This window comes from Nanorana parkeri, unplaced genomic scaffold, assembly GCF_000935625.1.
Source record: "Nanorana parkeri isolate BGI_ZX_2015 unplaced genomic scaffold, ASM93562v1 scaffold247, whole genome shotgun sequence".
NCBI classification, from domain to species: Eukaryota; Metazoa; Chordata; class Amphibia; order Anura; family Dicroglossidae; genus Nanorana; species Nanorana parkeri.
In genome coordinates this window covers 380,065-406,486 of record NW_017306515.1, presented here as the reverse complement: position 1 = coordinate 406,486, position 26,422 = coordinate 380,065, and the positions used below count along the sequence as shown (strand labels likewise).

At 39.4% G+C, this 26,422-nt stretch overlaps 2 protein-coding genes across 2 annotated transcripts in view; one reads left to right on the top strand and one right to left on the bottom strand.

The window, feature by feature from the left end:
• The window catches only part of LOC108787205 (dipeptidyl peptidase 4-like), a 69,686-nt gene extending 62,000 nt beyond the window's left edge, over nucleotides 1-7,686 (top strand). The window contains exons 23-26 of the mRNA XM_018556696.1: nucleotides 194-258; nucleotides 2,348-2,420; nucleotides 5,812-5,885; nucleotides 7,289-7,686. Of these exons, the coding sequence (XP_018412198.1) occupies nucleotides 194-258; nucleotides 2,348-2,420; nucleotides 5,812-5,885; nucleotides 7,289-7,387 (311 nt within the window). The 3' untranslated portion in view covers nucleotides 7,388-7,686. The remainder of the gene's footprint in view (nucleotides 1-193; nucleotides 259-2,347; nucleotides 2,421-5,811; nucleotides 5,886-7,288) is intronic.
• A 14,053-nt stretch (nucleotides 7,687-21,739) lies between these two features.
• SLC4A10 (solute carrier family 4 member 10) overlaps nucleotides 21,740-26,422 on the bottom strand; it is a 120,217-nt gene continuing 115,534 nt past the window's right edge. The window contains exon 25 of the mRNA XM_018556695.1: nucleotides 21,740-22,313. Coding sequence (XP_018412197.1) covers nucleotides 22,247-22,313 — 67 coding nt within the window. The 3' untranslated portion in view covers nucleotides 21,740-22,246. The remainder of the gene's footprint in view (nucleotides 22,314-26,422) is intronic.

Here is a 26,422-nt window from a genome sequence, read left to right as displayed (position 1 = left end):
AGCTAAGCAGTGGATCCTTCTTTACAGCATGCAGCCTATTTATCTATCTATCTATCTATCTATCTATCTATCTATCTATCTATCTATCTATCTATCGTATATCTATCTTTGTATGTGTTACATATATACAGTATATATACAGTATACTATATATCTAGTCATATGCAGTAACATATCACTCTGTGCTTTACAGATACTATTTATACAGAGAGATACATGAACCTGCCTACACCAGAGGATAACCTGAAGAATTATGAGGTATGATATCATGTATTGTAAACATCCAGTAACCATGTCTGCATTGTATTGTTTTCCTTCTTACTGTCTTTCAAGATCTTTAGCCTTGTGTGATTCCTCACAGACTCTTGAGTATGACATATACTGCAAGCAGAGAGAGATGATGGACTATAGAACTGTTAGCACACAGTACAAACTATTGTTAGATAATCAGATTACAGAAACGGCATGGAGGTGTGTTATCTTTATTCAATGGTCTCAGAGACTGATTTAGCTATAATGGGGCCCTAGGTAAGCTGAAAAGTTTGGCCCTTTGAGCTTTGGCATCCCTTTGACATTGTTAAGGATTGCTATATTGAATTGCTTGTACCAGCATGGCCATTCAGACACTAACTGCGTACAACTGAATCCTCTCTTGTGAAGAGACAGGCAGTTGTAGATCCCAAAGTCCCATTTGATGCTATAACGCCAATAAGACAAATTTATTGACACCGACAAGATACTGCTCAGTCTCTCTCAAGGTCTGCTCTGCTCTAACATATTTCAGCACCAATGGGATTGAGGCTAGGTTCACACCTGCACTACACTGCACGACACCCGGGACGTACAATCGTGTGCTAGTGCAAACAGCGATTGCCGCTTTTTTTATTGTTCACTTGCACAGGCGGAATCGTGGCGGGAAACTGCGCGATCCACCCGGTGCGACTGGGGTGCCTTTAGAAAGTAATGACACCCACAGCCCGATCGGTTCACGATTCCCCACTGTGCGTCAATCGTTCACAAAACCGCGCGGGTTGCCGCGCGGTCAGGAGTTGCCTAGGTGTGAGCCTAGACTAAATGTAGAGGTGAAGCATCCTACGGGAACAAAGGTCTATATACATCTACCCTTGATTCATTATACAAAACACATGGAATAGTCAGAGAAACACAATACTCGACCATTAAGCATCCTGTGCCACTGCTATGATTGCGATTTTTTTATATATCAAACAGTCCTATCACAGACCCAACTAGTCAGGAAGCTTACTACAATTAAAAACCTAGTTAGCATAAGACTGACATGTTTTAAATAACATCAACCAAAATAATTTCCTTCAATACATAAACATACATCCTAAATATATTGTGCAAACATACTTCAATCATAACTTGCAACATATAAACTAGGCAGTTGCACAGCTTTGACTAATTGCAGTATCCCTCTGATTTACTGCAGCAATTTGTCACATATGTGCACTACTCCAAGTGGTCATGTGGTAAGGTAGTTGAAAAATCACTATCTGTCTTCTCTAGACTGGGAAAATAATGATTAAAGGTCCCACTTACACACCACCCACTTCATCTAATAAAAAGAATGCTGCCACCAAACCAAACCTGGTTAAACATTCAATTCCTAATTTAGTATATAATACTCAGAGTAACTTACAAAGACACTTGAAGCTTACATTTAGCCAAATGCATATAAAGTATAGAATTATTAAAAGAGCATCCTCAAATGTGGTTCATATACCAGACAAACGCCAGAACTTAATAATTTAATGATTTATTATGAATATATATTCACAGTGCATATATTTACAAATAGATGTTGCATAAGACAGTTACACAATACAAACAGGTCAAATATAAAAAGGAGAAAATTGATAGAAATCCCACTTACAGAAGCACTCGATTCTATCCCAGGAGCCTTCCGGCAAGGAAAATGGCAACTGGCTACAAAATTGGATTTTGTCCCCAAATAAAAAGGTTCTATGTTGACCCCTTAGCTACGAATCACATTTAGATCTGCTATGGGGAAAAAAGACAAATAATAAAATGTTTCTGATCATCTGGAAACAATTAGTTCCTATTTCCAATCACTTTGATGAGTAAGAACCTATATAAGAAATGGCAGGGGAAACCTTTACAAATGATCACAATTTTAAAGTAAAATAATGTTTGAGGAAGGATTGTGGTGTATGTTTATCTGCTGTTATTTCAAGTGGTATATTATAGTTCTCTCTAACCCAGTGAGAGTTAAAATTCAGTTAGTTTCCCATTATACAGACACTGTGTATTTTCACTATTTAAACTAAAACCAATGAATATTTTTTATTTTCTCGTTCTGCAGAGTTCGACGGTCATGGCAAGAGCGGCGCAGTTTAAGGATGTGGGATACCTCCTAATCCATGGCACAGCAGATGGTGAGTCTCCTCTAATTAGTCTTCTACTACCCATGACAGATTTCCAGCATCAAAACTGACAAAACAGAAACTTGATGGCCAAATGTTATATTGTGATTACCGAGACAGAACAACACTAATTGTCTACAAATGTAAATTATTAGCCGTGTAATTATTTCATATGAATCGAAATCTGTTGCTACCGAGATTCTACCACATGTTCAAGATTAACTGTTTTTGCTAAGGAATAGGATTTAAAAGCACATCAAAAAGATAGGGGCAAGAAAAGTACCTTCACCGCAACCTAACTCCACCTTCTGTACCCATAAGGACAAATACTCACAGACATTATTAAATCATAGGGTGCATATTTCATTCAGGAGTGCATCAGATACAGTATGTATTTACTAAGCATTTCAGAAGTCTTCTTGAAACTTGTAAAGCCCTAAAGCAACCTTCTGCTTCAATCCAGTAATGGGGACCATAGACGTTACTGAGAGTGTTGTCTGTTGCTTTAAAGTGACCCCTTGTATAATTTCTTCAATGCAAGCAAATTTACCTTTGTCATGTGTACTAAAGGTTCTGCTCCTTACTTTAAATTCATGCTTTTGTATGATACCACAGTTAATGCTGTACAGCCCACAGTGACTATCAGAGCTATACTCTATCATATGGAAACACTAGTGTTGTTTAACCGCTCCCCCCCCTTCCCCCTCTCCCCTTAGCCGTTCATCAAATGCCTTGTATTCTGTAAATGGGCTCCCTTACAAAGGATAGCATAGTGAGGGGTTGGAACCCCTGTTAGATTTGTACTGTGTCTCTGTCTGCCCTGGTAAAAATTGTCAAAGCCACTAAAAGTTAAGGAAAACCCAACATTCTGAGTTGTCACCACAATAGCAAATGAGGGAAGGTCTTACAACAGGGACTAGTGAGGCATTTATTCCCCACTAGTTCTGGTCCATTAATTGGTGACCTGAGAGCACATTTTGTTTAAAACTTTGTACTTCATAAGAGGTGTTTTCCAATACACTTACTGCAGTCTTCTTGCTGTCTCTTGCATCCAGAAAGCCTTATGTGTCAAATTATCAGTACTGTTCAGACAAGTTGTTTCTTAACTGTCGTGGACAATGGTACATGAGAAGCTGAGTAGCATCCTCAGGGATACTCGTGGCAAATTTAAGACCCTTGGATGCAATACCTGCACATTTCTGAGACTCTTTAGCCTATCGTTTGTGTTGCAGTGCCGACTTTTATCCACACTATCTTAAATGCCTCTCTAACCTTTTTCCACTCCTTCTCTTTCCTATTTTCTTACCCCTCCCCCCTCTTTTGGTTCTCTTTTACTGTTCTTTTGAGCTCATTATGTATTGTTTGTTCTTGTTTTTGTTCCTTTGTTGGCATCTGATATGTCTGATTTGTCACAAAGGCCAACGTTTTAATTGTACAAGATCTCTTCTTTAAATTTTTTGGGGTGCTTTCTAAGCCTTGTGTTCTACCCATGGTAGTGACACTTCACTCAAGTTGATTGTGTATCCATGCTTGTCATATGAGATGCATTGTGTATTTTATTTCCTTGTGTTGTCAAAAATGTAATAAAAATTTGTGAAAGTTAAATTGTCACTACTGAGACCATTTTAACAACCACTAGTCAGAATCAAACCTGCCTTGGAAGTTTGAGTTGAGATACATTGTTGAGAAAGAGAGAAGGTTACTCTCCCAAAGCTTCTGAAAATACTTTGTCATCAAAATGCCTTCCACCTTAAACACCTCTTTCAGTTTATCAGAAAAAACATATAAACAGCGCTCTCGGATGGGCAAAGAGTTGGCTTAGAGGCGTGTATGCAGCCCTGGAAAACAGGAGGAGAACCTGTGAATGCAAATGTTCAAGAAACCAAGAAAGGGCGCAGAGAACACTGGCTAGCTAACGAAGTTGTAATGAAGACTAAAGGTAGTGGCACTTACGCGTGATTGCCAGGATCTGGAGATGGACGGCCGGTATGGAGGATCGGGGCACTCGTGGTGTGGTTCCGACTGTAGTCGATGTGCTGATCCGAGAGGTACATCCACAGGAGAGTGTAGACAAGAAGAGGGGACTTCGTCCGAAGTGCCGTTGGGGGTCTGTGCGGTGTGGAGGAGAGGCAGGGAGATCGCTGTGGTGTCGGCAATGGACAGCGGGCAATGGACAGGGCTGTAGCAGCCACAGCTGTATGTGTCAGCGGGCGGTCACTGTCAGGTCTGCTGGGGACAGTGTGCGGAAGCAGCTGACAGATGCCGTTTTCCCTACATATCAGTCTCCTATGGCTTTTATGCACATCAAGCTATTAAATATATGCCCGGTCCCAACCACTCCGTTCTCAATTTCAAACCGCGGGATTACCGCTTACCACCACTAGCTCCGCCCATCTGTCACTTTTTAAACTCGGCGTATTCCCGCCATCATCTCACTGTTTTACCCGAGCTTGAAAAAGAGGCAATACCTCGAAACGCGTCGCTCTTGTCCGCTTTGATCCCTCTCCATCTCACCATCAACTCGATCTTCTGCATCTGACAGCTACTTCCGTACACCGTCCACAGCAGACCTGACAGCGACCGCTCGCTGACACACACAGCCACGGCTGCCACAGCCCTATCCAATGCCCGGCTCCTGTCCGATTTGATCCCTCTCCAACTCGGCATTTGATTCGACTTTCGGCATCTGTCAGCTGCTTCTGCACACTGTCCCCAGCAGACCTGACAGTGACCGCCCGCTGACACATACAGATGTGGCTGCTACAGCCCTGTCCATTGCCGACACCACAGCGATCTCCCTGCCTCTCCTCCACACCGCACAGACCCCCAACGGCACTTCGGACGAAGTCCCCTCTTCTTGTCTACACTCTCCTGTGGATGTACCTCTCGGATCAGCACATCGACTACAGTCGGAACCACACCACGAGTGCCCCGATCCTCCATACTGGCCGTCCATCTCCAGATCCTGGCAATCACGCGTAAGTGCCACTTCCTTTAGTCTTCATTACAACTTCTTTCAGTTTATGCAGATCTGTGTACAGTAACATTTATAATAAATATCTTATAGACTTATGAACATAGCCACTTATAACAATATGAGAGAAATTACAGCAGCAAGATTATAGCACTGACTTGGAAGGTCTCATGTATTTCCTAATTATGAATTTTACATTGCTTGGGTATCACAATTTTTATGCTTTTGTATGAAAATCATTTTCACCATAGTTTTCATAGTTCTACAAGCTTTCATTTCATAGTTAAATTTTTTTAGTATTAGAAAATATTGCTTAAAATATATTGGTTGCTGCAGAAAACACCCCCACTTTCTAAAGAAAAATGACCTGTCCAACAATACTCAGGCACGAGATAATCGGTTTACTGATTTTTTTTGTTCTTTTTCCAGATAATGTTCACTTCCAACAAGCAGCCCAAATCTCCAAAGCACTTGTGGATGCAGGAGTAGACTTTGAAGCTATGGTAAATACATTTTTTATACAGTGCTCTGAACTTATGTCTTTAAGCAACCAGTTAAACATGCATTTTAACTTGCACATTTTAATGCATGTATACGGATGTGCATTGTTTTCAATAGTGCTAGTTTACATTTATTCACATGCATTGGCCAAAAAAAGTCACATGATGTCATAAGGGCTTTGGATAGCAAACATGTCTCAAATGCACCTCAAGAAGGCACTGCAACACTAGTGCATGAGTGTGAAACCAGCCTAAGGAAATCTGTCAGGAACATACTTCAATATGTATTGCTGAGCAGCCAACATCTGCCTTGAAATATACCTTGGTGATTGGATTAAGGTGACTGCGTTTCCTTTGTGGTTATAAATGCTGGGCTATGTGCCATATACTCACTAGATATAAAAAGGATATGGCTAAGGTGACACTAAATCTTAACTATTAACAGTACTGAACCTTATTTGTGTAATACAAATCATCTCTGAATTGGTGCTGACACTGTCCTTCTTTCTTGAGGGTGGTTACTTTTGTTCCCTATGGTCCCTGTGTGTGTTTTTAAAGTAGTCACTACTCCAAGCTCACTCCCTTGATGGACTACAATCTCAGTACAAATTTGTAAACTAAACGTGAGATTGTAGTCCATCACAGGAGTGAGCTTGGAGCGGTAGCGACTTTACAGCACACTCAGGGACCATGGGAAACAAAAGTAACCACCCTTCAGAAGGAAGGACAGAGTATGAGCACCAATTCAGAGATGATTTGACGATCTACAGCCAAGTGATACACAAATAAGCTACATTTGTGGTAATAGTTAAGTTACTTGAATGCATTTTTAAAGTTTAACTCCTGAGTTTAGTGTCAGTTTTAAGCAGAGAAAGGCCTCCAATATCATAGAAATAGTTTAGACTGACTTTAAACTCTATACTATAAATATTTTTATTTAAAATCACACTCTTCATACAAATAGCTATGTTATATGGCCCAAATTTGTGGACATCTGACCATTATACCTATATGCTTGTTGGACATCTCATTACAAAACCTTGGGCATTGATTCGGAGTTGCTACCACCTTCCTTCCCATTTGCAGCTATAACAGCATCCACTCTTCTTGCAAGGCTTCTCACATGATTTTGGAGCACGTCTTTGGGAATTTGTGCCCATTCAGCCTAAAGTGCATCTGTATTATCAGGTACTGAAGTTTTATAAGAAGACTCGGTTTGCAGTCGGTGTTCCAATTCATCCCAAAGGTGGTCAGTAGGGCTGAGGTCAGACTGCTTGAGTTTTTCCACACCAAACTCCAAACCATGCTTTTATGGATGTGACTTTGCACATCTGAACTCAATAATTTGAAAGATTTTCCACTTTCTTTTTACCATATTGATTTTCCCTTCTCTTTCTCTTTTTTAGTGGTATACAGACAAAGACCATGGGATAGGTGGCTTGGCAAGCAGACATATCTACACCCATATGAGTCATTATCTGAAGCAATGCTTTAATCTTCAGTAATCAAAGACAATATACTTGTATGTGCCATGATTGACCGGTACACTGTGATGAGTAAAAGGAAGCCATTTTGAATCCTTAGGGCAACCAGAGAAGCAACACACAAGGAAAATGACTTAGAAAACTACTGTAAGAATAAATGAGACGCACAGTGAAATGGACATGCTTTCAGTCATGGCTGAAAGTGTGGATGATATTAATGAAGAGATCTCACCCATAATTCTTTATAACTTTGCTAATTTGGAGAGTAAACTATTTATATGTGAATGTCAAACTGGTACTATATGAACTGTTAGCCGAATTAGGATGAATAGACTTCTATTCTGGAGAAAATATCTTGTAGACCATGGAATATGGAGTCCTATAAATTTGTTCCAGATTGTTTTTTAATTAGGTTGTAATATAAAAGGGATGTACTCAGAAATACTAAATGAGAAAAAATATTATGTCATTTAATTCTTTGACAATGAAGATGGTTATAAATGTTATTGAATAAAACAAAGAAAATATCTGTACTATCAAGTCGAATTCCAGCACTTATTTTTTTTTTTGGTTTATAATTTTTGTCATGATTTTATTGTTGCCTGTGCCCCTCCTGGGGAGACTTCACTTTATTACCTTTCTGCATGACAGGTTGACAGGTGTGATGGGAAGAGAGAAATCTCTTCAATAAACTACAAAAACTGTTCTTTCTTAGTATAGTGGAGAAGGGATAGAACCTCTCTTAGGCTAAATTTGCTTTTAGGGGCCACTGACAATTCCAGGAGTAGCAGATGGTGAAGATTTTTCAACCAGCATAGCTCATAAAAACCATGAAGATGGGGCAAGGGCTCCCAAAGGGGTGTCAATTAACCACTTTAGGCTTGACAAAAGGGTGTGTATTGACCCATTTTTGATTCTAAGATTTAAAAAGGTAAGTCAGCCCCCTCACACAAAATGTTATAGTTACTGTACCTCTCAATGCTCCTGTGACATCCACACTGTGCAACCCATGGGAAGCCATACAGCTGCCAATGCAAACTATACAGCCAGATCCTTGTTTCTTCTGTGCATGCACAGACAAATCCCATTCATTCTTATTGGGAGGCCTTCTGTCATTGGCACACATAATAGGCCTCAACATAGGAATAATAGGTTTTCACTGCACACTTGTAGAAACAAGTGAAGGACCAGCTTGAAAATTTGCAATGGCAACCATACATCTCCCCATGGAGTATTCTTTATTTAATCTCACAGTAGAACGGACAAGTGAGTATAAAACCTTGGGGGGGGGGGAGACATAAAAGGTAATTAGACCAAAGAACACGTATCCATTAGGACCAGAGACTCAATGTGAACCTTCTTCACAGACAAAGACAGATAGCTAAGACTCTGAGCCTGAGGCCCCGGGCACCCGCACCGCCTGCACCGGCGGTAGTTCCGCCACTGACTCGTGGTAATTTTGAGTTTTTGGACAGAAACCAAGTTTTCTTCCTAGTCGGCAACTTTTCAACATTTAAAATTAATTGGTTTTGCTCTATTGCTCTTTCCATCATAATTTTCACATACACAGCATTTGTTAAACTCATATTAAAATTATATAAATGCTCTTATATAATTGCCAACATTTCCATAGACTTACTTACACCCACTGAGTTATATCCTTGCAATGTCTTTTTAAAAAGAACAAAATTACATTAGCATGTAATGCAGATTTTGCCCCTAACAATTATTTTTCTATTAAAAACTGCTGGGTATATATAAAGGGAAAAGCTGAACAAACATAAAAATATATGTAGGATTTTGAAAACTATAATCATTTTTTTAGCAAATGTCACATTTAATTCACTTGAAAACTGAACTCCAGACAAACAGCTAAATAATGGTGCCAAAGAATGTATACTAATTTTCAACAAGTCCCAAAATGTTCACAACATAGGTGACAACAGATGTAGCTAAGGCATGTAGTGGGGTCCTCTCTTCACGCCCAACCTTTTGACTGGACAGTGAGTAGCAGCAAACTGGTGAGGTCATCCCTCTACTTACTTACTATTACTACTTATGTATTCTCCTATCAGCATACACCTTGACTGGCTCTTGGTCTTGCCCCTCCCTCTCCCAAAGAGCTGGTGTGTGGTGGATTGCAAGGAATTTATAACAAAAAATTTGATTCAGGTACTTACACTAGTCACATTAAAAAAATATATAAATGATTTGTATATAAATCTGCATTGATTTGCGTTTTTCATATCTCTCTGTAGTTAGGCTTTATTATATGTACAGTGACTCCTCTGATCTGCAATGAATCATGGAATATATGAATCTTGATTGCCTGTATTCATGATTTGCATAAATTTTCAAACACCAATCTACAGGCAGAATAATTTTAATTTGCAGAAAATAATCAGATTTCCTGAATTGACCAGATGTGCTTATTGTAATACGTATAAAACTGAAGTTTTGTGAGATGTATTTTTTTGGGGGGAAATATATTTTGTACCAGACATGCTTATGCCGTTATCCAAGTAGATATTTCTAAATATGTTTACAACACATTCAATTGTAAATTATGCTGTGGAACAAAACAATAAAGATGTGGCCTGTGAAGGTCTCTGTTTGTTGTGTAGAATTCTTATGACACCTGTAATTATTTCCAACAAAAATACAGTTTTAACTGAATCCTATTAAAGGGCCACCAGCAGCTGTATTAGGGACTATTCCAACCCAGACTTAGATGAGTCTCATGTCCAAGTAGTGGTATTCACAAAGGACATCTCTGAACATGTTGCATTAAAAGATTTTCATGCTCAAATGCACACTACATTAAAGTGACACCAACATTTAGAATTTAAAACTTAAAAATGCATTCAAGGGCCTTAAGTAACAACAAAAATGTATCTTATTTGTGTATCACTCAGCTGTAAATCCTCAAATCATCTCTGAATTGGTGCTGACACTGTGTTGTAAAGTACTTAGATTAGGTTTCTTTGGGTGTGCTTTCTTGGTCTGCAACTAGAGGGACCACAGGGCGCAAAGGGGAGGGGGTACAGGAAATCCAACACTCCCAAACAACAATCCCACTCCAAAGTGTCTGATCTTCAAGGTTCTACAGCAGGCAACCTCGGCACTCCAAGTGCTGTGGAACTACAAGTCCCATTGCAATATTCTGACAGGCAAGCCCCACTGAGGCAGAGGCATGTTCTACAGGCACTGTAATCTCTTCAATACAGCAACGTTCGGTGGCATGGGTGGTGGGAGGGGTAAGTATTATTAACTGTCTTTTTTTGAGGTGGCCCTTTTTTTTTTAAACATTTTTATTCCAGGGACAGTCATTCAAATCAGCTGACAAAATGTCTTCTATTCCCGGAGTAAACAAATGTAGGAACAAAGAGTGTGCCATAGCACTAATAAGAGTTTAGACAATATTTTGTTTACAGGAAAATAATCCAATGCATTTCGGGGGCTCAAAACTCTCCCTTCCTTAACATATTATAAGATTGTCTAGTTACATAGTTACATAGTATTTGAGGTTGAATAAAGACATTAGTCCATCAAGTCCAACCTATTAGGATCTCATTCTAGGAGTACCTGTACCCCTGTATATTACCTGTACCCCTGTATATTACGGTCCCTTAAGAAATCGTCCAAAAGTTTCTTGAACAATTCCACATTATTTGCTGAAATCACCGCCTGTGGCAGTGAGTTCCAGACCCTAACTGATCTTACTGTGAAGAACCCCCTTCGCCCCTTGTGCTGGAATTTTTTTTCCACCAATTTTAGGTGATGGCCTCTAGTTTTTGTAACGGAGTTAATTTTAAACAGTTTATCGCTAATGTTGCTACCACCATTGAACATTTTGTACATGGAAATCATATCCCCACTTAATCTCCTCACCTCTAATGTGAACATGTTTAAATTTAGTAGCCTTGTCTCGTAGCTCTAGTAGTCTAGGTCTAAAAGATTAAACTACGGTATATTAAACTAAATGAAACTATATTAAAGAATGTATATTTATTTCTCAGAGTTACGATTGGGTCTAGTCTTTTCATGCAGGGCAACCCCTTAAACCTTTCAGATGTACTCCTGGACATACCTATCACATGCTCAGAACCCCCAGTTTATACCATTCCATTAAATTAGAAAACTACATTATGTACAGTATACTTTAGGTGACACAGGGCCAGATGACAGAAGAAGGAATGTTTTTAACCTATGCTGCTATAGAGTGCCATTGCATGTGCATCATTTACAATGTGGATGTGTGTTGGAGGCCTACTAGAAAGTAATAGGAATACCCACAAAACACAATGTTTATGTCCACTGCACATCATGTGTGTGAAGTCAGACTTAAAATCCATTCCACTGGCAACAATCAGGTCCATCAGAGTAACATACCCTGCAATGCCTTTTACACCAATCAGTTCTTTTTCATGTGTATGGAAAAATCAAAGAAAATATTTCACGACAAAGAATAGAGAGCTGTTCTAAATATTTATTTTCACGTAACAAAGCAAAAAGCACACAATACATAAACATCTGTATCAAAGTACATCCAAAATGGTATGATCCTTGACAGAAAAAAAAAAAAGATCAGAGGGAAGCCAGTGTGTAACAATTGGCATACTGTCCCTTGCCTTCTGCTATCATTTTATTTGGCTGGGATAAATGATGCATTTAAAGGTCACATTCCACTATCCAGCTGTTTTAAAGGGGTTCTCATCCCTTTTTAGCACTTTGTGGCACTGTTGGAGTAGTTAAGTACCTACAGAAATTGGCAAAAGATTCTCCTACTTTATGAGAAGCTCCTAATCACCTGTGAATTAATGCAGCTTTATGCATCCCTTATACACTAAGTGGCCAGATTATTATGACCACCTGACGTTTGTAACCTGACGTTTGTAGGCTAATTAGCTATAATTTCGCGCTGAAGTTGCTAGAGGGCCAGACCATTATAAATAGGGAAGCAGGTTGTTTACCACGACAGTAGAAGTTATTTTTTTTCTGAAGATATGGGTAAACAACGCGATTTAACTGCCTTTGAACGTGGGATGATTGTTGGCGCTCAAGCCATGGAGCGAGTATCAGCAAAACAGCAGAATTCGTTAAATGTTCAAGAGCAGCTGTTGTTAAAGTGTTTAAAGACTGGACTGTCAGCCGAAAATCTGGGTCTGAATGTGCGAATTGTGGCCGTCAGCGACTAGTCAATGTTAGGGCAGAACGGAGAGTGGCAAGACTGGTACAAGACAACAGAAGGGCAACAGTGCAGTGTCAGATTCCTCGCATCACCTTTCAACATCTTGTGGAGTCACAAGGTGGCCCAACAAAGTAATCTCGTGGAGTCATCTTGTGGCCCAACGAAGTACTGATGGGGTGGTCATAATAATCTGGCCACTCAGTGTATATGACACATCACATGACCTGTGGAAACATAGAACAGCACTGCCATTATGGTCATTGGGTGTTGCCATACCTGCCATAGGGGATCTTGTGCCAAGACTTCTGCAAGGTGCACTCTGCAGCACTGTAAGTTTAAACAATATACCATTGGACCATTTACACCAAAAACACAATGCGCTTTATACATTTTTGATTGTTGAAACACAGTGGGGGAGACCTATCGAAACTGGAGCAGATAAAATCTGGAGCAGCTGTGCATGGCAACCAATCAGCTTCTCTTTTCAGTTTGTTCAGATAATATTTGAAAATGAAATGGAGAAGCTGATTGGTTGCCATCCAGATTTTGTCTGCTTCAGTTTTTTATAAATTTCCCCCATTGTGTTTTCACCCATTCTTTTTACATGGGTTGTGAATGCACCTCAATGAATGAACAAAATAGAGCACACAGAGCTGCAATATAACACAGGTGCGCTGCAACACACTTCATAAGTGCTTTGGGGGGAGGGGGGGAATGCAAGTAAATAGCATTGCACAGCAACACACTTATACAGTGCATAAGCACCTATTACCGTACAAAATGGGTGTTATGGTGTGTATTATCCTTTAGTTTTCAATAAAGGGGCCCAGTCCAAGACTTGCATTGGACTAGACCCATGCATATTCCAAAACGTAACAAGGCCAGATCTATGTTTGTATGTAAAATTGTGTTCTGGCTCCATCAGAAGGGCTCTCATCAAATTGATTGTTGAGGCCCCTCCCATTGGGAATACCTGGGGATTTTCTTGTGATTGGGAGACCCCTGTCACTGTCACTGATTCATGGTTCTGGCCAAGTATTTTAGGCGGGTAACTGACTGTCCCACATCTTTCTCTGAACTTAATAGACAAACACAGATAATGGGTAGATAACAGAAGGCCGAAACACCCAGCAGCACCGATCTCTCTGAGACCTAGAGGTGAGAGCTTTGCACTAAGTCCCTAGTTCCATCCACCCAACATGAAACCATTATATAATCCCTGTTAGATTTCATTAATTTTGCATCACATAGAATTTATTAAAAAAGATTGAGATTCTTGAGAAACAGGACAGAAAGTAGAAGATCTGAGAACTCTGGTGGTCAGATTATGCTGTTAGAGTCTCTGAAAGATACAAGGTACACTGCAATCCACTGTCAACATGTGCACCAGAGTCCATTTATAAATTAATTGACCATTTTTGGTGGAATGACCCTTTAAATTAGCAGATTGGTGGTACACATGAGCATCATTTACACATTAATCTTACCCAACTTGCCTATCTTATAGCCGATTTACCCTTTATATTATAAATATAAAAATGCATCTTTCAATCCATAAGGCTCACGTACGGCTATGGAAAAATTAGCAGGATATATTGGAAATCTGTGTGGAAAGACATGGCTCAAGCTGAAGTTTCAAGACTCTAAAACAGTTTGGTAAATATATTGACAGGTAAAACTGTACAAACAACTATAACAAAGATAAAACATCAGGTGATAAATTCAATCGTGCTTACAGATAACACACATGGTCATTCCATTTCAGTTAAAAATTAGAGAAGTCTTAAAAATTCAGTTTGCTGGAGATGTTCAAAGTTAAATGCACTTTATTTCCTTATGGCCATACAATTACATATAATAACACTGTCATGAAAAGTGTCTCTGAAACTAGCATATATTCATTTTGGCAAAATAGTTCTCTCCCACTGAAACTGCAATGAAACAGAGTCCAAGACAATATCAGCCCAAAGAAGCAATTGAAAACTTGTTTAGTCAAGGCAAAAGTAACATAATCAGATTGAGCAGACCACGCCTTCTTTGTGCCTTAAGCTCCACCCATCTACTAGGCATCTCTAGGTGTGCACATATGTACATTGCAACCTCTTTAGATTCAAAGGTCCGATTCAGACCTCTGCGGTGTTAACTTCAAGCGTGTTAATGTGTGTGTTAATGTGTGTGTTAATTTGTGTTATATCATGCGTTAACATGCCTTTCAGTAAGACATCCCAATCATGTTCACCCTTTGACTTGCGCCTTTTATTTTATTTCACATCTTGGTGTTGTGGTATGCTACATCGCAGGACCATTGCAGTGTAATGGGGATGTGTGGTGCCGTGCCATGCAACATGAATGGCACCGCAAGGTGTATGTGTGTGTGAATCCAGCCTAAAGGCTACATTGATCAGAAAATTTTAATCTCCTACAACCGAGAGATTTAACTGCTTACCTGCAGTTGCCCAATTGGGCAAGAGCTCAACTAAGGATTTTTTTGTAGCTTAACTGTGATAATTAATTCACTAGCAGTTAACTTCTAGGAGTAACAAGCTAATAGCAAAACATACAACAAAAGGTTCCCTATTGAATAAGCTAAATGTACAATGATCACACAATGCTCCAATCATTATTTGCTAAAAGATGCTACTACATGCTACTTGCGTAGCAAACTGCAAAGGGAGCCATGTGTTTCATGATCAATTTCTACTCCTAGAAATTACTCACTAGCAATTTTAGTAGCATGACTGATTTAATAAAACTCTCTTATGTAGCACCAACCTAATATATGTGTAGTCTAGCCCTACTTGGTCTAGCAAAATAGGGATTTGTTTTTGCATTAAAAAATGCAGACCTCAGTTTATTTAGAGAAGAACTCTGGGCAAAAATGATCTTAACCCTTGATGTGGGGCTACCCACCCCACACTGCAGGGGCTAAGTGTTCGGTTTCATCTAGGAGTAAAAATAACAAAGTTATACTCACCTGAAGCCTGCAGACGACTGGCTGTTAGATTGGTCCTGTAGAAGAAAGCTAGAGAGGCTTTGGGGACTGGTCTAATAGCCAGCCGACTGCAAGCTTCGGGTGAGTATAACTTTGACATTTTCACTCCTAGACTAAAACGAGCACTTAAACCTCGCAGTGTGGGGGTAGTTCTTCTTTAAACTGTGTATTATGGATCCGGGTTCAGGTCCTAAACTCTGCATTAGATATGCTTTGTGAGTGTTTCCTACTGAGGTCCATTACAGCTGCCTCAAAGTTCTCTGAACACGCCAAAAGCAAGTCCAACACAGTGTACCTGGACCTAACCTGTCACTCCTGTACAGGAGGATTACACAAATTTAAGAGCGAGTTAACTGCTTACTTAACTTACGTTGCTAAGCTGTATTTAAAAAAATATTTCATTATGTTTTATTGCACTCTATGTTAGAATGTGTTTGGTGTATTTTTACATCTGATTTTTGTATCTTCCTGGAGTTCAGCTATATGTGTATGGTGAGAAGGTGAAGTACAGTGCTCCTGTAGTAACTCTATGTAAACCAATGTCCCTACATGTGAAAACTGTTATTGCAATTCATCCATTCAGATATATTGGTGCTCTATGAGAGCCATTATACAGTCTCTGAATAGAATAGGCTGACATATTCAATTAGCCAAAAAGCAATGTACTACATCTAGTAATCCACAGTAGTTGACATTGACATTATTGCTGTCTATCGTACCTTATTAAATGAGGTTGTTAGCTAGCCAAAGCCATTTTAACTAATTTAACACAGGAATCTTGTTGTTGCATAACAATCAGCTATACCACACAGAAGGATCTGAAACACATTTGCACATGAAAGGTAGCATCTCAGGATAGAACTATGTAAACTGTTGCTTGCTGACTTTTTTTTAATCGGAAGTCCTAAATCTCGAACAAGTATGGAGCCAGAGAAGTGTGAACTCCTATGACTGTGACTCAGTAATGGAGCTTAAAATGATAATAGTAGCTCTGGAGCCTGCACCCTAAAAACAAGTCGGCCACTGCAGTACCCCGATTTCAGTCTTAACATGTTAGAATATAACATGGGAAATTCCTGGACAAACACCGTGCTACAATCAAAATTATCTCTGGAAGATGAATCTCTCTGATAAGAATGGCAGCTTCCATCTGCTTCTAATAAACGTATTTTGCCATAGGGGCAGGTTCCTTTTAAGGTGCATAACCCATTATTTGTGGTGACAGCACCCAATGAATTGCTGCTCTGCTAGTCAGCTCTTGGTACTAGAAAAGTAAAGAAAAAAACTTAGTCATGAAATTCAGTGACTGTGGCTCAAGCTTAAGTTATAGTCTAGTATAGAAGTTGGACTACATAAAAACCAGACTTATTATTCAAAAATATGTAAAAATTATTCAAAATAGTGACTAATTATTCCATCTGAAAAACACCAGATGTGTTTTAGAGCAGCAATATATTAATCAAGACAAAGGTATATTAAAGAGGAGTGATCATCATGTCAACATGTTAGCTTAGGCGTAAAGGGAGAAAACTGAGAGAATACTGCTCCATGCGAACCCTTCTCAGTCTCTGGGTTGAGCCAGACTGCAGGGCACATTGTATACAGTCAAGGATCAGAGCACAGGGTATATGACCATCAGCCACTATGTTAGTTTTATTTTACCAAGAGGTGTCAGGGTGCTGAAGACTTTTATGCAACATCAAACCCAACAACATTAAACCCTTGCTAATAAAGTAAAACAGTTGTCAAGTTACCATTATTTATTAATGCATAAAGAAGACAGACCAAAGGCCATTGACAGTCTATGTGTGACACAAAAGACTGCTACTACTGGCCAGAAAGGGAGAAAGTTTTGGAGATATTCAACAGCTCAAGTCACTGCCTCCAAAATTAGCTGATTGCTCCTGTCATTAGCCTTCCATGCACACCGTTATAAGCATTCCATTTCTATTGGCCATTAGAGAATGATGCCTATTGGCTCAGCTTCTGCGGGAGGAGTGCACAGATGGCCCCACCACTGGCTTATCTAAATGAAACAACAGTAGACAAGTGTTCATTAACTTTGCTCCAAAGAAACTTCATTTTGGGCAGTAGGAGGCTGCACTTTAGGCAGTATACTGTGGCTAAATTAGGATACCAAGAGTCTGGAAGGACCTTCTAAGGTTCCATTGCTAGGTTAATGTTGTACTTGTGATGGCTAATTGTAATTGTAAAAGAAGTCCCTGGAACCGCCCTATGCAAAGCAGCAGACATGCATGCTAAGGTCTATTGATGTCTATAGAAATAATTATTCTGTGTAGTGGATGTTAGGAGACTGGGCACCTTTGACCTGGGAGGAAAACACGTCTATAAACTGTTCCTTTCATGGTACAGAAAGATTTTGGTGGGCTGCTATAATAGGTGGGCATACTCAAAGGTTGGTGTTCCTGAAGATCATGGTTGATGGTAATACACCTTTTTCAATTTTCAGCATCATTCAACATTGTGGCTTTCAGCAATCGGTCTCATAGTCACAAAGGAGGTTGGTGTTGGAGAATTTGTGATGCCAGATGATGTAAATGTCTGAAAGAGGTACATCTACTCAGGGCCACCATGTCACGTCTACTGTAAGTAATATCAGTGGAGCTCAACTGCGGAGGGGATATGATGGCGTTTCTGAATACTTGGCTTCTCAGGCGTGAGTCTCAGGCGTCACTCCCAGTCTTAAGGGGGAGTTTGAGACTCTTGCATCATAGCCAGGGTTTAAACAGAAATATTAGATGGGCTATTTCCTCATAGCACCACCAAGGTTTTGGTATAGGGATCAAGGGTGGATTTGTATCTCGCTGATGTAGTATGATTCTACTGGTGTCCCAATAAGCAATAGGTTTTCCCCACAAACAGGTATCAATCGTAAAGATCAGCACAATCTTGGATAGCTATGACAGCTGACTGTTTGTAATAGGCTCCAAGTGGAGCGATGTAGATGTCCAGTGATGAGGGGTTCAGGAGGCAGCAGGCATTCTGAGCCCAATTGTTGAACGCCATGCTGCCTCAGCTGGGGCTTTAAATAGCCCCAGGATGTGGGAGGAGGCGCCGGCTGGAACGAGTGACTTCCGCGTTCCACCGTGGAATGCAAGCCGCTCGCCTCACAATCAGGAAGTCGAGCGGCTTCCGCATTCCACAGTGGCACACGGAGCGGCCGTCATGGAAGCCGGCAGCACCGAGGCGGCCTGGCCCCGAGGGGAATCGTCACACTCCAGCCCAGCAAATTAAATGCTGTTTTGTCCCCCAGCCCAGTCTTCCCCTACTCATGGATATTCTATACAGTACAACATGAACATCAGATTCTGCCGGCTCAATTTTAGGTGAATTCCAGCATTTATCGTAGTGTCTTTCTATATTACAACCTGCTTTCACAATACTAAATTCTGAACTGCAAACTGACCCAGGCAGCTGGGTCCACTTTAAGGCTTTGTGCAATTTTAAAATTATTAGTCTACTTTTAGAAACCCAAGGAACATTTTGTATGCAGGAAGAAGTGTATGAAATCTCTTCAGAGAGTAGCACAAAATGTTTTTTTTAAGTTGTAAATATTACAGATGGTTTTTTACTTAGACTGAAGACATTTGGGAAATAAGATTATAATTAATTTAGGGCTCGTAACATATTCTGTATAATTAATGTCTTCTTCTCTGTCATGATTTTGTACTTGTTTTTGTCTGGACATGTGTAATTTGTACCATTTTGTTATTTGAAGTACAGTGCTACATAGAAAGTTGGCACTTTATTAATAATATCATCTAAATAATAATGTCCTTGTTACAATACAATATTACTTGTCTTTCTACATTTTTAGAGGCTTAGATATAACCTGTTTTGGAATATTATCTAACAAGATCCACCGCTAACAATGGGCTACCCTTGCTTGCTGGTTTAAAGCAGTTGTTGCCCCATTTAAAAAGAGTTATGGCAAGTGGGGGCAGTGTCTTGTGAGCAAGAACCATTAAACTGACCTTAAATGTTGCAATCTGATTGTGCAGTCTCTGTAAAATCTCCTTAAGTTCTTGATCACACAGGGACACTTGTTACTGTAATGCACTGCAGCTGTGCATTGCAATTCAACATCAATTATACCCTAATGCACATCTACAATGCACCTGCATTAACGCACAGTGTAATGCACACAGGGCAGCCATCAGGGGGGTATGGTCGATACTCATGTAAGGGGTCCCTTACATGACTATCGGCCGACGTTGAAGGGCGAGGAGGCGGAGGCCTGGCCCTAGCAGCGCAGGACCCCAGCATTGCCGCTCCAGCGGCTTGGAGACAAGCTGGGGCCCCATCAGCGACGCTGCTCGTCTGATGTCAGACTGGCCGGATGTGACGTCACTTCTGGCCGGTCTGGCGGCAGACAAGGCCATATTTGCAGGTCAGAGGAGCTAGGAAGGAAGGAAGGAAAGGAGGGAGTGGAGGGATGCAGCCCTGACCAGCCCACCTGATACCCCTTCGAGCCCACCATAGACAGTCGCAGATGGGCTGTGCAGCATCTATGGTGGGCTCTGCAGGGTCACTCTCAGGTGGGTCCTGTGTCCAGCGTGTCAATAAGCCCTGCATCCAGCGCGTCACTAAGCCCTGCATCCAGCGCGTCATTAAGACCTGCATCCAGCGTCGGGTGGGGGCCCGGCCTAAAGCCGTGTAAGGGGCCCCAAAATTTCTGATGGCTGCCCTGAATGCACAGATACATATGCTCTGTACATTGGGCTACATTTAAAAAATGGTGCAGAATGCATTTTTTTCATGCTGATGTGCAATTTTAAATAGTGCTTCAACACATGAAAACATGCGCTTTACTGCACATTGCACCCCGCTGTGAAATAGCCCTAACATTTAACAAAACTATGTAATGTGAGAGACACCTTAACAGTTTAATCAATCTATATCCAATTAGGAAGTTCCTTGTGCTGCATGTTCGAAGAGCTAAAGGAGATTCTACATTCATATTGTAAACTTTATGGTCAGCTTTATTTTAAGGCTACACATGCAGTTTTAATGTCTTGTTACTGAGAGCTTTAACCACTTGTTGACAAATAATTCATGTGCCACTAAAGAGATGATAATCAAACATTTAAATTTCTCAGCAACCAACTTAAATCACTCATGTAGCCCTAGTCTTTTTCATATGCTCCTCCTGGGCAAGTTATTCTGATCTGTCACAGCATACAAACTTTTTTCCCAAAATACTCAACAACAACAAAACATTAACTGTAATCAAAACTATACATTGTCTTCTAAATAAATAGGTTGCAAAGCTTAATATATTTTCTTTACATAACTAATATAACAATTACATTGCAATAGTTCCCCTTTAATAAATACATTTGGTGATACAATTTACAGTGAGTCCTTCTACAGAGATGAGTGGTTTGGCAGGCTAGCTGGCCAAATTGGACCACTTACGAAATCAAGTTGTGAGTAAGTCTGATGTCACAAAAAATGGCCTTACTCAATAAAGACTTAGCAAGCAATGAATGTATATGTTTTTGTACCCATGAGTTTTTTTTAGCTTGGATTTAAAATAAAACTGTATGATCCCATGACAAGTCATGACATGGAGCTTACATGGGGTCAGAGCTCTGTGTCTACCCAATGTGACTGGGATCCTTAGTGATCCTCTACCCAATGTGACTGGGATGAGTGGTCACTTACCACAGCTGTCATGTTAGAGGAAGGTGAGTAAATCAGAAGCTCTCCATACTTGAAAGTACTGGGTATGTCACTTTGCTGGGTGCAACAAGTGGCAGGGGAGCAAAAAGAAGGTAGAAGCTGTTATGGGGCCTGACATGGGGAAACCACAGGTTTAAGTGCTCCAATTTGTTTCACACAGAGCAGTCAGCCATGTATAGGTAGAACCAATAAGCAGAAACATTTTATTTTATTCCTCTTCTACCACACTGTAGGGTGTAAGAACTTTTAATATTGTATATCCATAATATCACTGCTGGTATACACAGAACGTATAGGATGTCCCTTTCACTGCATCAAAGGCTGACTACAATATAAGTAGGTGGTGCCGGGCCTGTTTATGTCATAAGACAAACTAAGCATGACACAAGGTGGCTCTCTTTGAGGTTCTTTTCTGGTCCCATTACCCTAAAACATTAACTCCCAATATTGCAAAGCATAAAGTTGACCAAATTCCACCCAGTATGACTTTATGTGATCACACGATTCTCATATCTGCCAAGCCTTGTCCCTTGCAGGACCTCAAATGTTTCAGAAAATCCTGGTAAAATCAAAACTGTTGAATGGTACACCTCTACTGCTTTCTGCTGCCAAGTACATAAGAATTGTGAAAGGGTGAGGCTCACTATCTAGTGGGCAACTCAGTGCTGCCAAGGATGGCGGCCACATTTTGAATACAGCATTGGTTTTGATATGGACCATAATGACAATGTACAGTATATGAACACAACAAGGAACTGTACAAATTGCTAGCTATGCCTTGTGAAATAAAATTACAATAATAAAATTCTTCTCTGCCAGGAAGGCTTTTTCAAGACGAGTCCTCTGACAGCGAGTAAGCCAAAAAAATATTGCACTGCTATGTATTGCGCTGCTAGCGGATGTGATGATTTTGCAGAATAGGTAACCCACGTAGTGTATTAAGTATATATATTCTTCTCATCTTCTTGTAAAAATAAACTGCGAAAGAGCTTCAGAGACATGTCTCCCTGTCGATACCTTTCCCTGAGGCAGCTTTATTCTCCATCTTGCTTTCAGAGCTGCAAATAAACAATAAAGAGAAGGCATTAGCCCAGCATGTTCAATACAAGTTGACCCATTGTCTACATATAGAAGGTAGCCATTTTGTAAAGAGAGACAAATAAAGTTCATTCTTAGTATTATGTTCCCTCACAAAATGTCCACCAATGTTGCCTGTAAGCAACTGGTTCCCCTTTTAACAGCTTTCACTGACACAGACACTCTTTCAAGACTACAGCAATATATTAGCCATGCGATGCAACACAATCTGCAAACAATCAAAATGGATGCTGGAAGGGAAGCGGTGTAAGCATATTGAGCAAAAATGAAATCTCTTTAAGACGGCTTCAGCAAGCGTGCATGCACACAGATATAATAAATTGATTTTCAAGAAGCAAGCTGGTTTTAATCTGTATATTCTTCCCTGCTCAGTTTTCAGAGACTAGCACACAGCAATATTCTAGTTGAAGGAAATGAAGTGTGTGTAAACCCTTAAAATAAAACTCTTTGATTTTCTGAATTTGTTTCTGTTAAATACAACATTGAAAGCATATTGTCATGTCTGTTCGATCGGTACATTAAACTAACCGGTGATCTTACAGGAAATCTTGTGAACTTCTTGTGATGCAATCTTTTTTTTTGTCAGCACTGTTCCCAACTATGCCTGTGGACTACAAAAAACATCCTGTTTTTATGGAGATAAGGAGGTGGGGTGTTCTGTAGTCATGTCCTGGGGTGATGATGCTACTCCCTTGTAAAAAGAGTACAGTGAGTGTAAACTAATAGAGCTACCACATCTAAGGACTGGTAAGCTGCAATATATTACATTTTGCATTCTTGGGTTTACATTCACTTTAAGCAGTGCTATGGGATGTTTAAATTGCTTTGGTTCACTGAGATATTGGTTATATGTAATACTCAAAGAGAAGTAGGGGCAACAAGGAAGTCTAAGAAATTATTTTGTTTTTTAGGAGATGATCTTCTATTAATATACCTCTAAGACCCAACCAAGCAAAATGTCAACAATGCACCAGTTTGTCATGACCTGACAATTAGAAATAGTTACAGGGTTATTCACAAAAGGGTGAAGAGTTTGGAGAAGCGAGAAGTGAACAATCTAGTCCAAAAAAGCTGATCTGGAAACATTCTCCAATGTAGGTCACTTTCAAGTTCAGCTATGTTGTCCTAGATTGTTCACTTCTCCTGCCTTCTCCAAACTCTTCACCCTTTTGTGCATAACCCTGTTAGTTGTGTGAAGTACTATCGGGAATTTGGTCTGTGAAAATTTAACTATTTATGTTCACAAGTAAAAAAGTGTTTGATACAAAATATTTCATCTGATAAAGGAAAGATTCAATAAAAATAATTATTAGTACTTCTTAACATCTTGAATGCTCCAATTAAAGCAACTTTAAGCTGCCCCTTGGTGTAACATACACCCATGTAAATGTATATATCAGCAAAGAAGAAGAAGATCTCTTTTGGAAATTCCACCCAAAGTGCTTCTTAGATTATCTGATTTTAGTTGTAATAATATTGTCTCAGCAGGTTTAGATGAATGCTCGGAAATGTAGATATTTACCATTGATGTGCCTTTGCCGTGCAGCTTATTGATTTATGTTAACTGCTATTGATGGGAAATATGAAGTTATTTTTTTTTTCTACAGGGACATAATATATTGCAATGTCTTCTTTTTTGCTTATTAGAGTACAAACAACCAAATTTTTTTTTTTTTTTTTTTTTTATAAGTGAACCTGCCCTTTACTTTAAAATCTTACCAGAATAAGCTTCTGATTTAATTTTCCTTTCTTTTTTTTTACTAAGGCCTAACTTATCTTTACTTTACAGCTATGCTTTACCAACTGTCATTCCAATGTCTAATGAGACTGCCTCAGTGGCCAATAAAGAAAGGTTATGCCCCAGTGAAAAGAAGCATTACATTAGGAAAGGTAACAGAACAATTTTTTTGAATAATATAGTTATTATTGTCAGGTTTACTTTAGGTCTTGTATGAGTGGAAAAAAGTCAGATTCTCTGTTGGGCTTTAACTTATATGTCCCTGTTGGATGTCCCGGGTGAATTTCCCCTCACTTCTTACCCAGCTGACCACTGTCAAGATGAAGCAATAATGATTTGGAAGAGGGCAAAAAAAAATACACCCAATAGAATTTGGGAGGGGGTTAAACATACTAATTTCAGTAGTTGTGACTATATCAAGTAAACCCTGATCATTGTAGCCTGTATAACTACTGTTTGCACTGGCTGGGGATTTCACAGGTAAGTGACTAAAGCCCCTAGGTCTGGTCCACAACTGCTACTGCTTCACAAAGGCCTATTCCCTTCCGAACTACTACCCAACACACATGTAGAATGCACAGGAATAGGTATTTCTGTTGGTTCGCTATATGGAAGCATAAAGCTTATAGCCCCTGATTAATACAATAGTATATTCAATTTGTGTAGAGCATTTTGACTTCCATCTAATATCCATGATGATGACAAAAGTATAAGTGCATGTATTATTAACAACACAGGACAGTTTTAAAGCAATTTAAATTTCTATCTAGCTGGATCAAGCTGGACTCACATTGCTTACAAAATAAGATAAAATATAAAAAATACAATTACTCTTAAAAAGCAGAATTTAGGGGGAACAAAATGGAAATCAAATATTATTAATGGAATAGAATGTTTGTACTTTTCAACACTTCATCACAGGATCAGCGAGTTCTAAAAAGAGCAAGAATGTCTTAATGAACACCTTAAAAAATTATATTTTTACATAAGTAGCAATTAACTACTTTTCATCCCACACTCCAAAGAACCAACCCTGTATTTCCTGCATCAAAACCCTTACTGCTCTTGTTGCTGTTCCTTTTAATGCATAAAAAAGGCTACTGGGCGTGGACAACTAATTCTGATAGGTAGAAGCAATGAGGTTAGGATGTTAACCTAGAAACTTTACAGAAACAAATCCACACAAAACTATTTAATATTGTAATTGTCAGATACAATTACAGTATTAAAATACATATATATATATTTTTATATATATATAGTTACGGAAAAGTTTTCTGATTGTACTCTGCATCAAAGAATACATAATAGCCTCCTCAGTGATATTTACTTCTGTTTCGATGTGGCTAATACAATAAATGCATTTCATTTTATTTGCCCACACTTACTATAAACATTTTTTTGATTTCCATTTTGTTTTCCCCAATAGAATTATTGCTGAGCGGCCTGCAAAGCATGCTGTAGTATGCAGTTACAAATGTCAGACTATATGGACATCCAAGAGATAAATTAGTAAACAGGCGTTATGTTTAGATGCATGTGACCAATGATCTTACCTTTAGGGATCAGCTTGTACAGTGATTAGGAAGGGGAGCTTACGATAGAAATGTAATAGGCAATATATTAAATTCAGTGGAGTTTTACTTGTGCTGAAATTTATAAAATGTCTACAACATTTGACATCGAATTTAAAAACTGGGGGATTTTCTAGATTTGGCGCTAGACCAGTTACCTTAGGTTCACAACAAATTTCCAATCTCTTGAGAGAAAAATGACCTTTGAATTTTGAAGGCGTGGGGTTATTTATAAAAGTAGAGGTTGCTCACTTTGCAAAGTGTATGTTCACTTAGTTTAGTAAAAAGAGTGCAGCCATGTTGAATACCCAATCCTGTGCAAGGAAAATACAGAAAAAAGATTGGGGTATTTAACGCGAGCACAGCTTCACCTTATTCACTAAGCTAAGTGAACATGCTCTATTCTTTTAGCAAATGAACCCTCATTTTGTGAACACACGATTGCTGGTTAGACTAACCCTTAGCACTTATATTGTTTATCAACCTCTCAATAATCTTAATATATGAAGTTTCTGTGCTTTTGTAATGCCATGAATTGCTTGGCTGCAAAGTGTGACCTCTCTTACACATTTCACTTCCAGCTGACAGGGGGTGCTGTAGAACACAATTGGGTTGATTTACTAAAGGAACATAGACTGCTCACTTTTCAAGAGAGTGTTCACTGTGCAAGGACATTTTTTTTAGCTTAGTGAATGAGGTGAAGCCCTGCTGACTTCCATCATCCAATCATGTGCCAGCAACAAAGTATATATATATA